Raw genomic sequence first — 13,832 nt, forward strand, 5'->3', positions numbered from 1 at the left:
ATTCATCTGCAATATACAAGATGGTTTGCGTCTGATTACATATCTATTTCATAGCCAAATCGTACTGAAGATCTAAATTATTTTCCACATTCGCATTTTCTTACAATTATTTCCGTTTTTTTTTTTTAATGTTTACTTTCATTTCGACGATTTAAAAAAAACTGCGTTCTGTTGCATGTAATTTTCTACGATTCCCACTCACAAAGTGAGAGTTTACCCTCCAGTACGTTAGCACCGTGGATGGGATAAAGAAAAGATTTCACTTTTTATTAATCTTGAATAGTTTTTGCACTTATTTTTACTCAACCCCGCAACTCTGCTCCTCCGGTCAAACATGAACTCTTTTTCAAGCTACTTCACATCTCCAAGAAGTAGGACGGCGGTCTCATGCGAGCCAGGAGATGAAATTCATTTCCCCACTAAAGATGACGACGAACATCCGTGGTCACTCCACGGCGGGATTCGAGCCCACACTCTGTTGGCTGGAGGACACGCCAACGAAGCCGACGAGTTTGAAGTTGGCGTCGTAAATTTTTGCTCAGTAAAAAATTCAAATAATTGAAGATGGTTTGCAGTTGACCTGGAATGGAAAATCTTACTGGAAAGGGGTCAATCATCTGGTCATACGAACTCGAGCGACACCCCCCACTTCTTTACAGAAGAAGAATGCAAGTCGCTTTTATAGTGCGTTGAGTGATTCAACTTTTTAAGTAACCGAGCCTAAAGAACGTTATTACTGACCAGTGATGTAGCTAGAGCTTTTGCCACCCCTCTCCATACACACCGAAAATACTACAAAAAGTCAAAACGACGTGTAGGGAAATAAATCAAAACACCATGTTTATTTTTGAAGTAAAACTTCAAATGACATTGGCGAAGTCTGTTTCATAGTAAGGGAGGTAATTCTTAATCAGTTTTATTTAGAAAAACTCCTCTCACAACTAGCAACACTTACAGCAATTGTGAGGAAAATTCCCCCCTAGTTACGCCACTGTTCTGATCTGATGCTGTGGCTTCCTCTCTTTGAGAGGGTTGCAGCTGATTACTAGGGAGATAGTGACGCAAGGTGGTTTCCCGTTGCCTTCCTTGCCGTATTTCAATGACTGAATCCATGTATGTTTCACGGGTCCGGTTTGTCTGCTTGCGGGATGAAAAACCCCAGATAAACTGGAGGGAAAAACCCTGCTGTCCACGGCCGGCTAATTTGGCTATGGCTGAGGAAGATCCTCAAGTTCCTCACGTCGTCGACGGGAATCGAACCTAGGACACTCCTTCCCCAGGTATATATGGTTGCGAAGCGCAAAGCCACTAAGCTAACCGCGCGGACACGCCAGTGACGTATTATTACCGTTTTAAGCACGTTTTCTGTGTCCATAACAAACCTGCTGAACGAGTGGATGCTCTCTTCAACTTAGGAGTCCTAAAGCGTATGATGGCCGCTTCTCAACATAAGTCACGCGGCCGTGTTTTGTATTCGCGATTGTTTTGAATTGTGTGTATGTCATTTGTCTTCAACACGGGGAGACAATTTCTGCAAGTAGGAAGTGTGGCGAGATTTCTTGCAGAGGGGTAAACGTGTCGACCCGCTTTCTTCCTCTTTCGAGTGTTTGCTGTAAATTTTCTCGAAATTCAAGTAATTTACTTTCCGGTTCGGCGGGAACTTCTTTGTTCATCTCTGAATCCGTGTGTTTCTGTTTCGAGTTCGGGATATCTGCTCTCTTCCCTTCCTTCCCCCACCTCCTTTTTGTGTTTTCGACGCATTTCGGAACACGCAGTGCATTCAGGTTTAAACACAGCGTTTCTCTTTCGGCATCCTCAAGAAACAGACCCTGAGCGCGGACATCGGGAATCGCGCTTTTAAAGAGATTAAAAGTTTATTCGAAGGAGTCTCAGTGCTCTGATGGGCGATACCACAAACAATAAGCGAAACTGCATGAAGGGATGTTCTCTTCTTTGTTCGAGTAGAGGATGCCTCCTCTGCTTTCCTTCCTTATGCGACTCTCAGTGCACCGAAGAAAGACATTCGTTCAAGTTGCTTTCTTGTGCAAGATTCACCATCGGAATGAGTTATCGCCTGCTCTCAGTGTCAATCCAAAGATTGGCTCAAAAGAGCAGCAAAAATAGCGAGGTGAATTTCCAGACTGTTTTGCAAATTCTGAGAAGGTTTCCATTAAAGAAAGATTCTCGACTGGGACCAGAAGGGTTCGTTTATTTGTAATGAAAGCTCTAACTTCCTACAGGGGACTGATCAGTTTCGTAAATTTAAAAAAAAAAAAAAAAATCGTCTACCATCGATATTTGTAGGGTTGTTTCTAAAAGAACGACTTTCCGTTCCCCTTATCAGAAATGTATGCTGACAGCAGCGATGACATTTGCAGACTTGACCAACATCTCGCTCATCTGAGAACACGATGTGAGAACATTTTAGATTTTAGAACAGCAAAGTTCTACTTTCTTCACTTCACACCTTTCATTAACCTTCAGCAAGCTCCGTTTTTAAACTTTTTCTAAAAAACTGATTCGATCTCTTCTTGGGCGTTTTATTTGTTGAATCGATGAGCGATTCTTTCTTGAGTGTGCGCAGTAGTGGAACATACGCGTCATAAACTAAGATAAAAATGGGAGGGGGGAGATTGATTAAAACTGCCACAAAGCTTAAAGTGATCAAATTCGCTGAATTATACTTTCTGTGTTTCTTCTCGACTTTTCCACTTCTTCGCTACAACTTTTCCGAGGGAGGATACGATCGCCTGACATTAAAATAATTGAATGTAAAATATATTCCCACTTGAGAACCAGAAGATTAAACCGTTTCTGGCACACTGTTAATGAAAACTAAAATATATTTTAACAAATTCGCATTTCAAAGAATTCTTCCAGTCAAACTGAGTGAAAGAACTTCAACAACACCTTTCTCTTCCGTTTATCTAAACAATACGAAATGATGGTGCAGTCTACAGAAGGTGAATCGGCCTGGTTGGTTAACGTATCCACTCTCCAGTCAAAAAAGCTACGGGTTCGAATCCTGTCTTGAGCATGGATGTATGAGATGTCCTTCATTCATTCGTGCATACATACGAAATATGCACTCTCCCCATGGGAGAAGTAGATCTAAGCTCTCCCCCATTACTAGGGAGGACAGGCCTTCTCTGCAAATGAGAGGCTGAATACAAAATCTAATGCAGAAAGTGAAAATAAGACCGTATGTGAAGCGTATTTGTAAAGCAGTAGAAATACTAATAAAAGGAATATCTCCTGAAGAGGAATACGCCGTAGCGAGTTGCATGGCACATCGCTTCCGTTGAAGATAAGCCGTCTGCGTTGTCATGAAGTGGATCGGGCGCTTTTCAGGCGGTACGAGCTTAGTAAATTTTCTCTTCCTCAGTAACGCCCTTCCAAAAATAACGAGCGGAGCTTCTTTCTGACCGAATCCACAATCAAATTTAAAACATCGAATTTTGTAACGGGGAATATTATTTCAGGAAATAAGAGTTTAGTCTTTAAACTTGGAGCTCGCAGAGTAGCGGGAGGAGCAAAAGGAGAAACGAAAAGGCAATCGGACGCCTAATGCTCGTGCTTGGCATACTAAACGATCAGTATTTAAAGATAAGATCGGGATTTCATAGGGCATGAATATAACGCGTAATTCGCATCACCACCCACCTCATTACATCAGGGATACTGCTTGTCATCACAGCGGCACATGCGATCAGAAATGCCTTTAAAAGGGCATGAGGATTTCATAAGCGAAACAAAATTTACGGACGCACATTCAACGAGAGAGAAACAAATAATGCGCCAGCAAATTAAAGGAAAACTGACGTTGGGGGGGGGGGGGACTGTTGTAGAGGAACAGAAATGCAATTCCAGATACAGGAACTCAATTGAATCTAAGAAGTCGCCTCTCGTTAGGGGTCATCTAGACTATAGGGGATCAGAGATTACGAAGAACGACTGGAGGGAGGAAGGGAGGGAAGAAAGAGAGACTCTACTGTGGGTTTCCTACGTGATAGGACTGCGTTTAATATTTAGATCATTCAGGGACGATCAAGAAATCCTAAATCAGAACAAATCAGCGTCAACTTCAATAAATCACGAAATGAAAATAGCTACCAATTAAAAGTTAAAATGACTTAAGTTTGTGTGTGTGTGTGTGTGAGTGTGTAGAATCTAAATGTGCGTTAGGGAGGGTCTCCAATTCGATGTTCTTTTCTGATTCCGTTTCCATTTAATTTTCGAGTGCTGAGTGTGTTGCTCGTTCAGAGTAGGCTGAAGCAAATTATGAAGCCAGTCCATTGCCTATCAGTCCGCATCTATCAGAGAAAATATTTCCCAACCGTAGGATTGCTCGCCTTCAACTGAAAATGTCGCTGCATCTTAGTGGAATGAGAAATGTAATCTGCTTAACATAGAATGATGGGTGTTCGTCAGACAACCTTTGAAATGAAAGCTCTCTTACCCCCAGAGCGTCGCTTTTTTCTGTTGGTTTCTGAACGAATGACCTTTATAATAATCGCTGTTTTTTGAGTCGAAGAGCGCCTCACTCGAGACAGTTCTTCAAATTGCTGTTTAAGGAAACCACGTAAATAAAATGCAGCCAGACCACTTTCAATTACGCGATCGATGATTTAGTGATGGAAAACAAGCTCGTCACGGAAAGGGGGGGGGGGGGAGAGGCTCGACGGAAACGCAGTCATTTGGACAAAAGAGTACAAAACAATTTTTTCCAAAACAAACAAGTTTGCAATTAAAACAAAATATGAAGCACCCCACGAGCTGAGCGAAGTTGTACCGAACTGCTAATTTCTGCGTTTCTCCCCAGTGCTGCGAGTGCCGCGGGTGGGTTAAGCAAGAAATTAGAGATTCAGCGCGTGTGACAGGAATCGATATTTTTTAATTAGACTCCTCCGTCAGAAACACTTAGGCGAGCGCCGCGTTAGCAAATAAGAAATGACGGATCAAGATCGCTTTCCTTCCCCTTGATGTTCATTCTGTTCGGTCTGAATGATACGAGTGTGTGTGTGGGGGGGGGGGATGAAAAAGAATTTTGGAGAGAAGAAATGCACTTCGATGACTCTCTTTTTGTGATCGCACGAATAATGCAATCTTCCGCAAATATCTTGAAGTGTTTCTATCGCCTTCATTTCTAACATCCAATCTCACACGTGCAGGTAATAATCTATAGCCATGCATGACACGTGACCTGGGGTACGGATGTGCACGAAGGAAGACATTTGGGACTAAAATTAGGTTACTGTCAGCCGATGAGAACCGATTAATGTCTCTGAAATTTCAAGAACAATTCGCGATGAATTCTACAAATCAACGCCACAAGAAAAACGACCTTCTTGAAACATTTTTATTGATTTGTGCGCTTGTCTCCTGGAGTGTTCTCACAACCGATCTCTCACCGAAAGCGACAGAAAATGCGACCAGAATGTGTTCCGTTTGGTAGAAGGCTTTGCTCTTGCAAAAGTGAAATGAAGTGACCATAAGAGGGACTGTAAGAGGGGTGGATGAGTGCCAAGTTGAAATGCTCCTCTGGCGTTTCAACTTTAGCTAGCGGAGATTAGTGTTTTTTTTTGAAGAAGATTTATTCAAATTCTAAGAAATCCCTTTCGTTCGACAGACGCGACCGCGAATCTTTCGTGGATAGGACAATTCCGCTCCGCTTGCTTCGGACTGCCGGATCCTGTTGAACACCTATTCCATTCATAATTGGGAATTTAACATTTCCAATTATGAATGGCAAAATGTTTTTCGGATGTGTGGCCATACCTTGGTTCCACTCGACAGCGATAGGTGGAACAGCGCTCTGCACGAAGCCCGTACTAATGCTGTCGCACGCCAATCGTTAAGTTTCAGTGATTAGAATAAAAGGTTGAAAGATTGCTTCCGTACAGATGTTTTAATTAATTTATTCTTCGTTACAGATTCTAACTCAGCGGCCGAAAAGAATCAGTCCGCAGCAGCGGAGAGCCAAGAAAATTCTGACGACGACCCAAAAAAGAAGAAACGCCAAAGGAGGCAAAGGACGCACTTCACCAGTCAGCAGCTGCAAGAACTGGAAGCCACGTTCGCGAGGAACCGCTATCCTGACATGTCCACTCGAGAAGAAATTGCCATGTGGACCAACCTAACAGAAGCTCGAGTGAGGGTAAGTGTGCGAATACATTCTGCTCTTATTAATGTTCACTACTGCGCGTGCGCGTTCAGTCTGTAGCTTGTCGAATTCATCTACGATGCACTCGAAATTCCCATAATTTTCATTTACAGAGTTTGTAACTGAAGAAAGTAGCAGACCGCTGCCAGTTCGACTCTCTGTCTCTCTCTCTCTCTCTCTCTCTCTATTCGTGGAAACGATCGCTGAGAGTAGATACAAAACAGACGGAGTTGTGATAATTACAAACTGAATGGGAAATAAATTTCGACGATGACATTCCTTGAACTTGCTTTCCGACTTGATGGAAATACGCGACCTTCTTTCTAAGTTGGAAACTTTTCATTTCCCTGCCGAAATAGCGCAGTGAAAAAGCCTTTGACACGTGAGGGTTTTGAGCACCCACCTGCGACCATAACGTAAGAGGAAAAGGAGGCAACAAAATTCAGAAACCTCTCAAAAGGAACAACAACAAATTTAAACGGTGTTTTTTAAATTTGACCTTTAATTTTCTTCAGCTTTTGTTCGCCTCAAAACAAATGAGAAATCGGCTCAATGAAACAGTGTTTGCTTTGAGCTTTTGACTGGGTCATGAAGAACCAGCGAGATGAAGCCACTTCCAAAATAAACACATTCCGCATCGTGTTAATAAAAGATGGTTTACTAAAACGATGATTTTCATAAAAAATGTCCCTCATTAAATTGGCAAAGAGGATTTTTCCGCTAGCGAATGAACGATTTTTAGATTAAATTTCCAAAGCTCTTCAAATAATTAATTAGAGAAGCCTGTTAGACCTCGTTCTTTTTCTTTATTGCACATTTTTGTCCGCTACTGGATGGAGTTCTCCAACGTTGTCGTGTGCTTTTCTGTGCCACTGAGTTCCTGCCATCTCTTCACCTTTGTTCACTTTTGAATGTTAGCTCTTGCAATATCGAAAGATTTCTATTTGAACAGTAATATCACGCAACCATCTTTCCAATGCCTTCAGTCCACGTTTCCCTTCCAAATGTCGTAATCGGAAGTTTCAAATATTTTTCTTTGAAAACAATTTGGGAATTATCCTCTGACGGTTTCACGCTATTTTCGAGAGATTACGAAGCCACGTGGAATTCTTGGTATGATGTCTTTCTCGCAGTGTTATTGTACTATGATCTGCTTGCTTAGGAACACACGAGAAGTGATCATGCGTATCAGTGTCCTGCGTTCCATACAGTGGTTCTTTGGGTTTTATATCGCACATTATTTTTATCTTGTGTTTGTTTATACTATATTTATTTAATCCTTCCTTTTCTCTTTCTGCGTTCCGTTCGGTGATCATTAGTTGAAATTCTTCTGCAGACTCCCCTACAAGAACAACATCATCAGCAAATCGTCGGTGATTTCCTATTTAAGCATAATCCACCTCTTTCTCCTATCCGGGAAATTTTTTTAATTTCTTCTCGGACTGCTGTAAATAATTCGGGGAATTGGGATTTCCCTTTTTTTCATAGAAAATTTCATACCAGTTTGTTCCCGAGTTCATAGATGCAACTGAATTTTTATGCACGGTATACGACTACGTGTATCAAAGTAAGTTTTTGTTTCACTTCTTTGATTTTAGGCCTTCTAAAATACCTAAGACCTGAGATGGACATAAGTCTTATTAGATTTACACACTCACTTGTGCTGTCGGTGATTTCCTTCAGTCCACTGTAGCTGGTTCTGGAGGTTGAAGGAATCTCATATGTTTTGTATCCTACGGGTGAGTGATTTTGCAACAATTTTGTACACTGTTGAAAGGAGGCTGACAGGATGGAAATCTTAATATCTTCATTCTTCCTTTTTTTAAAAAAAAAAAAAAAGTATAATAAGAAAGGCATTATTCCAACTCCTTGATACTCATTTCTGTCTTAGTAAGGGTGTGTAGCCTTTGCAATCAGGACTGTCTCAGCACCGGCTTTCTAAACTTCCATCGGTATCTCTCGTTCACCTGCTGCCTTTTCTCCAGTTGTGCTCCTTATTGAGTGCTGGGATTCTTATAAAACAGATTTCTTCTTCCTCCTCCGTTTCTTCGGAGCATTACATTTCTGCTTTCCCATTGGTCTGAGTTTTGGAAGTCAGAAGAACCCTCTTCTTCTTATAATTTCGGCTTTGTCTTTAATCAGTACTCCAATTTCATCTTTAAGGGTTATTAATTTATTCTTTCCTCTGTCTTTTCGCTCATTTTAGACTCGTCTTGTTTCCTGTTGTAATTCTCATTTTCTTTGTTCTGAACTCTCTCGTTTCTTGTGTCATCCTTTTCCTTATTCTTTTACGTAGATCTCAAAATTCTGCTCTACTTCTCTTGTCCAGATCCCTTTTTATTTACCCTCTCTTATGGTTAAAATATAATCCGTTTCATTAATCACCCCTCCATTGTGCTTTTCATGTGAATTTTTCCACTCCTAGATTACCTGATTTTCCTTTATGGAGTCAGACCTCATTTTTCCTTTACGATAATATCAGAAGAAGCACTTAATAACAGTCAAGACATAACTAAAAAGGCAGGACATTGAGGATACTCTTCAAGGAGGGGGGGGGCCGAATATACAATATAAAAATGCGTTTCTACTTATTTTCTCGGAGGTTTTTTTTCTAAGAAAGTTCATTTTTGCTTCCTATAAATAAAAAAAACTAATAAAGTAATATCACGCGACCATTGAGAGCAAATATTGTGAAATAATTGCGCAGAACGCGAAGGTTAAATCACGTGATGAATTTCGATGTGCTGCGATGGACATAAATGCCGCACGAAAAGGAGTCTCAAAATGTTTCATTAAGAGGGAAGTGCAGCGAGAACTCAGTGGGGATTCTGGAAGGTGGGGGAGGAGGGAGGATAAGTCCAACTTTCTGATGATGGATAGCAGTAGCAGCACCACCCCGGCGTGATGTCTCGTGGCGCAGCCTACGTGTGTACCCGCACGCACATTTCCTGCCAAAGCACCCGTCTTGAGAATCAATACACGACGAGGAGGACGGAGATAAAGAAAGCGATCAAGACGCGGAGGAAACAGAAGGGAAATAATGGGGGACTTTTCGAGGAGGTGAAGCAGGAAAGAAAGATGGAACCAATAACGGAAGTGTGAAGTCGAACAGGTCACCCGATCCACGTGACCAGCGTCCATCATAATGTAGCGATCGAGTTTCTAATCGCGTTGCAAACACCCCCGAACCCAGACGACGCACCTGAAGCTCGCCAGTATTTGTCAATTAGACTTTGTCTTATAAGCGCGTGGAGATTTATGACTTTAGAGTCGCGAATGTCCTCCGGCTATAAATTCTTCGTTCGCGTTCATGACAATCGCATCAATTGCGGACAGAATTCGAGTGTCCGCCGAGGAACTCCTCCATTTCCCCTCTTCGAACTGGAACTCGGACCGCAATCTCTCGAGACTTGGAGGTAACCCGCAAAATCTGTTATTTGCGACTCCTCACGGGGAGTTAAAATTTTCGCTCACCTTCCTTTGTGATCGCGATCACCCTCTTGGGAGAGAAGGCCGCTGCAGCTAATGAAAACAGACCGTCCCGAAGCGAGCTGCCGTAAGCGATGCTCTATTATTTGTGCATAAATAAAGATCGGCATTATTGGTAGCGGAGACAACGAATACCACAACTAATCTGACGCTGCTCTCCCTCCTCTGTCTTCGTCACCTCTCCCACCCCTCCACCCGAATTCGTCGACCATATCCAAAGACTGCCGTAGAAATGACGTGGCCTACCGAAAGCTGTATCATCCCAGGAAAGAGTCGATCGTGGCAGCTGCACTTAGAACGTTTATTGGACTCTGTCGCCACTGCAACGGAGCGTATCGGATGAGAGTCCGCGAGCACGTCACACCTCTCACCCGAAGTCAAGGTGGCGGAAGGTTAGCGGTTCTGACACGGCCTCCCCGAGGAAATCATTTCGCGCGATTCCATTGATAACACGATATTGATAAGCTGTCGGCAGAAGATGATTATGCCGTCTATTCATACGTGGAAGGGCCGGGAAGAAGGAAGGGAAGCCCCTAGGTAATTCGCTATTAACATGTTGCTACAACAGCTTCGGCCCCTCTCCGAAAGATCCCGAGTCTTTCAGGGACTGTTTGCGACCAACGTCATCCGCAATGCTCAACTAATGCGAAGATGAGAATCTTGACTGAGCTTTCAATCAAAGGAGACGCGAGAGGGCGATCGCAGACAAACGAACGGAGGCCAAAAAACATTTAACAACCGCAGAATTCTGCTCGTACATAAAAGACTCGTTTAAAGCGTTTGTTGATTTTGAAGGGGAAAAATCACAAATTTTAGTTACTTCGAATATCACTGACTAAAGAGAGAGAGATTTTGATTACTGGAGAAAAGAGAACTGCTAAGAATAGCGTCTCAAGTGATAAAATGAAGAAACTGGCCTCTTGGATGTCAGGAGGAGGCAGCATTGTTCCTGCGCATCTGTTAAAAAAAAAAAAAAAAAAAAAAAACGCCAGGAAAATATTCAATCAGTATGATCAACTGGAGACCCCTCGACGTTAATTCTTACCGAGAAGGAACAGCGAAGATCATCTCCTGCAAATTTCTTTGACGGCATCCAAACGGGTGAATACGACCAAAACATGGCTTTTCGATTTCGAACTGAGTATCGATTTAAACGAGCTTCACACGTGCTGAAAGGGACCGCAATGCTGTTCGAAAAGGTGGTTAACACGTCGTTGGACCGCATGACATACGAAGAAAGGGATTTGGGGTGAGGGGGTCAGATTGCGAAATTTACTACACACACACGCGTAGGAAAAATATTAAAAAGGAAGTTAATAAAATATTTATTATTTAATACCAAGAAGACAAACAAGGTTTGCTCACTGAAACTTGAAAGCTTCGCAGGTGATCGACGAAATTGCAAGCCTTCTGAATGAGTTGATTTCATTGTGCAGTAATTAAACACGGAGTTCTTCAAAAGAGTTCAAGTGGACTGACCTTTCAGTGAATGATGATTAATAAAGGAATGGGAAATGTTCAATTCGTTTATTGCCATTCGCTGTAATTCAAAACCCTCCTGGAATGTGAAGTTAAAACGTACTGTAGCTTTGAGACTCTCTAAATACTTTCGGTGTCTTAGCCAATGCCATCTACGACTGTGCATTATTCCAAGGAAGTTAAGTATTGCTCATGGCCGCGCTCGTCGAGTTACTGTTAAGGTTCTCTTGCAGCGTTCGCGTCGAGATTTTGGTTCTGCACACTGAATCAGAAGCCCTCATACAGATGTACGTAAACGTCCCTTACGCAGTGTATATGCAAAATACTTGATCACGTGAGACATGTGGTCTAAGCGACTATTTAAGAATGCTGCTCGTCAGTAATCGTCAACAGTGTTGATCACAATGCCAAAAACAAAGGACCTCCCGGAGTTCGATAAAGGGCTTATTGTGGGTGCCCGTCTGGCTGGAGCCACGATTTTGAAAACAGCAGGGCTGCCTGGTTTCTTTTCTCAACAGGAGACATACCCCGGCTGTTTAATCAGAGGAAAAAATAACCCACATTTCTTGTCTGAGAGGCGTATCTGTGGTCCTAAGACAGTTTGTTGGGTAAGACGTCATCATCATCTGATAAGGCTTGTGTGGACAAACAGAATTTTCTGCGTGCAGCAATTGACCGAAGCATTTAATGTGGAGGCTGTTCCTGACCCACATCTTGCCGAACTATGCAGAGAGAATCGCATGCCTATACTGAAACCACTGATTTCTGAAAAGAACTGCAGAAACGGGTTTACAGTGGTGTCAAGATCGCTGCGACTGGACACTGGAAGACTGGAAAAATAGTCACGTGGTCCAACATGTCTCGGTACATCTTGTTCTGTTCTATACTGACTAGTAAGCTCCATGAAGCAGTGAACTCGACCTGCCTTACAAACGCAAGTCAAGGTTCTGGAGGTGGTATGCAGCATGTTCCGTTGACAAGGAACGGAACCCGTGATATTGCTGGAAGGTCGGGTGTCCTCCGAGGAACATCTGAACATTGTTGCCGATCAAGTTCATCTTGAAAGGTTCACTTTTTATCCAGAAGGGGGCAGTTGTTTCATGGACGACAATGCTGCTGTTCATCGCCCAAGAATGTTCAGCAATGATTCAGCAAGCACGACAGCGACTTCATCTTCCCTGGTCACTACAAAGTCTTGATCTGAACCCCACTGAGAATTTAATGGACGCGTTATAAAAAACCGATCCGGTAGCAAATCCCTCAAATCTGAACCAATTAAAGGACTATCTGCTGAATGCCTAGCATGTTGTTCACGTAGACGCAATCCAACCCCTTGTAGAATCTACGCCAACCTGCATATGTGATGTAATTCGAGCTAAAGGAGGTCCGACACGGTATTAAATAAACGTTTCTAATTCAGTGTGTGTGTGTGTGTGTGTGTGTGTGTGTGTGTCTAATGAAAAGAGCGCCCAAAACACAAAACAGAGTTCGCTGACGCAGCAAGAAGAGTCGGGTGTGGTACAGGTTATCACGTGCTTCTGTACTTCAGTGGGTTTCAACAATACCCTTTCACTGAAATGACCTGGGTTAGAAACCCCTTTAGGGCGCGAAGACCTTGACGAGGATTTTCCAGCTAAAGATGGGCGAGTTAGTGTCGTGTGGCCAGGAAAGCTCATCTTCCTGGATTTTTTCGTCCTTTCATCCCTCGAGGTGGCCAGAACAGCACACGCCATTTACAAACCTAGTAGTATACTGGCTTCAAAGCCTAATTCCAAATAAACAAATACGTTAGAGCACAATTTAATAATTTTTTTCCCACTTGTTATATTGTAAATTAAAGATACCAAGAAAGTATATTCTTGGTTTCATCCTTTATCCAGGTGTAAGCAAGCAACGTTTGCGCATGCGCAAACGTTGTTTGCTTACACTTGGATAAAGGATGCATGATTGGCATCTTTAATTTATACTTTAATAATGGACATTCATAGAGAGAGAGAGAAACAAGCTATCAATAAGATTTGCAAAGCTAAGTGAAGGGACAAATTAGTATATATGTTTAACAATTCTTGCTTTATTAATTGACTTTATTTTTCATGAATAGCTTTTATTTCATATTTCCAATTGGGATTTACAAAATTTACAGGTTTCATTTTCGTCATGTAACTGAAAATTCATCATTTTATTTATTTTTATTTTTTCGCAATTTCTTTTGGAGAGATCTCCATTGTGATCAGTCTAAAATCACGTCTTTCTTATGTGATCTTTGGATTTTATACTTGGAGATGAATATAATATTACTATTTTTTGTAATGTTCGTTTATATGCAAATACTTTTTCCTTTCTATAAAAATGATAAATATTTCCTTTAATTTCATGCTTCTACTGAAAACTATAAAACCACGAGTATGCACATTAAAATATGTTTATTTGCCTTAAATTTTATTATTTTTAATACCTATCAATCACTTTTCCCACCTGAGCGCTCTTTTCCAGCTTCTTGCGAATAAAAATCCTGCGTCCATTTGCTTGCAGCAGAGGATTTCGTCTTGACTTTATTAAAAAAATTCTAGTTTGCATTCGTGCTAACAAAAATGAATTAAAGATAACAAAAGGAACATAAGAATGCACAAACATGAAATTTATCCAAAGTCAAATGTTTTGGATGGATAAAACCCGTTAGCTTACGTCTTCATTTTAAAAC

General features: G+C 41.8%; 2 protein-coding genes across 2 annotated transcripts in view; one reads left to right on the forward strand and one right to left on the reverse strand.

Moving 5' to 3' along the window:
• Positions 1–13,832, reverse strand: part of LOC150104407 (protein spaetzle 3-like) — a 521,297-nt gene that overhangs the window by 381,693 nt on the left and 125,772 nt on the right. The gene's annotated exons all lie outside the window — the stretch shown is intronic.
• LOC150104408 (pituitary homeobox x-like) overlaps positions 1–13,832 on the forward strand; it is a 107,338-nt gene that overhangs the window by 46,252 nt on the left and 47,254 nt on the right. Inside the window, exon 2 of the mRNA XM_090396988.1 lies at positions 5,934–6,157. Coding sequence (XP_090253114.1) covers positions 5,934–6,157 — 224 coding nt within the window. The remainder of the gene's footprint in view (positions 1–5,933; positions 6,158–13,832) is intronic.

This window comes from Typopeltis vanoorti, chromosome 8, assembly GCF_054136105.1.
Source record: "Typopeltis vanoorti isolate ZY-2024b chromosome 8, IOZ_Tvanoo_1.0, whole genome shotgun sequence".
NCBI lineage: Eukaryota > Metazoa > Arthropoda > Arachnida > Uropygi > Thelyphonidae > Typopeltis > Typopeltis vanoorti.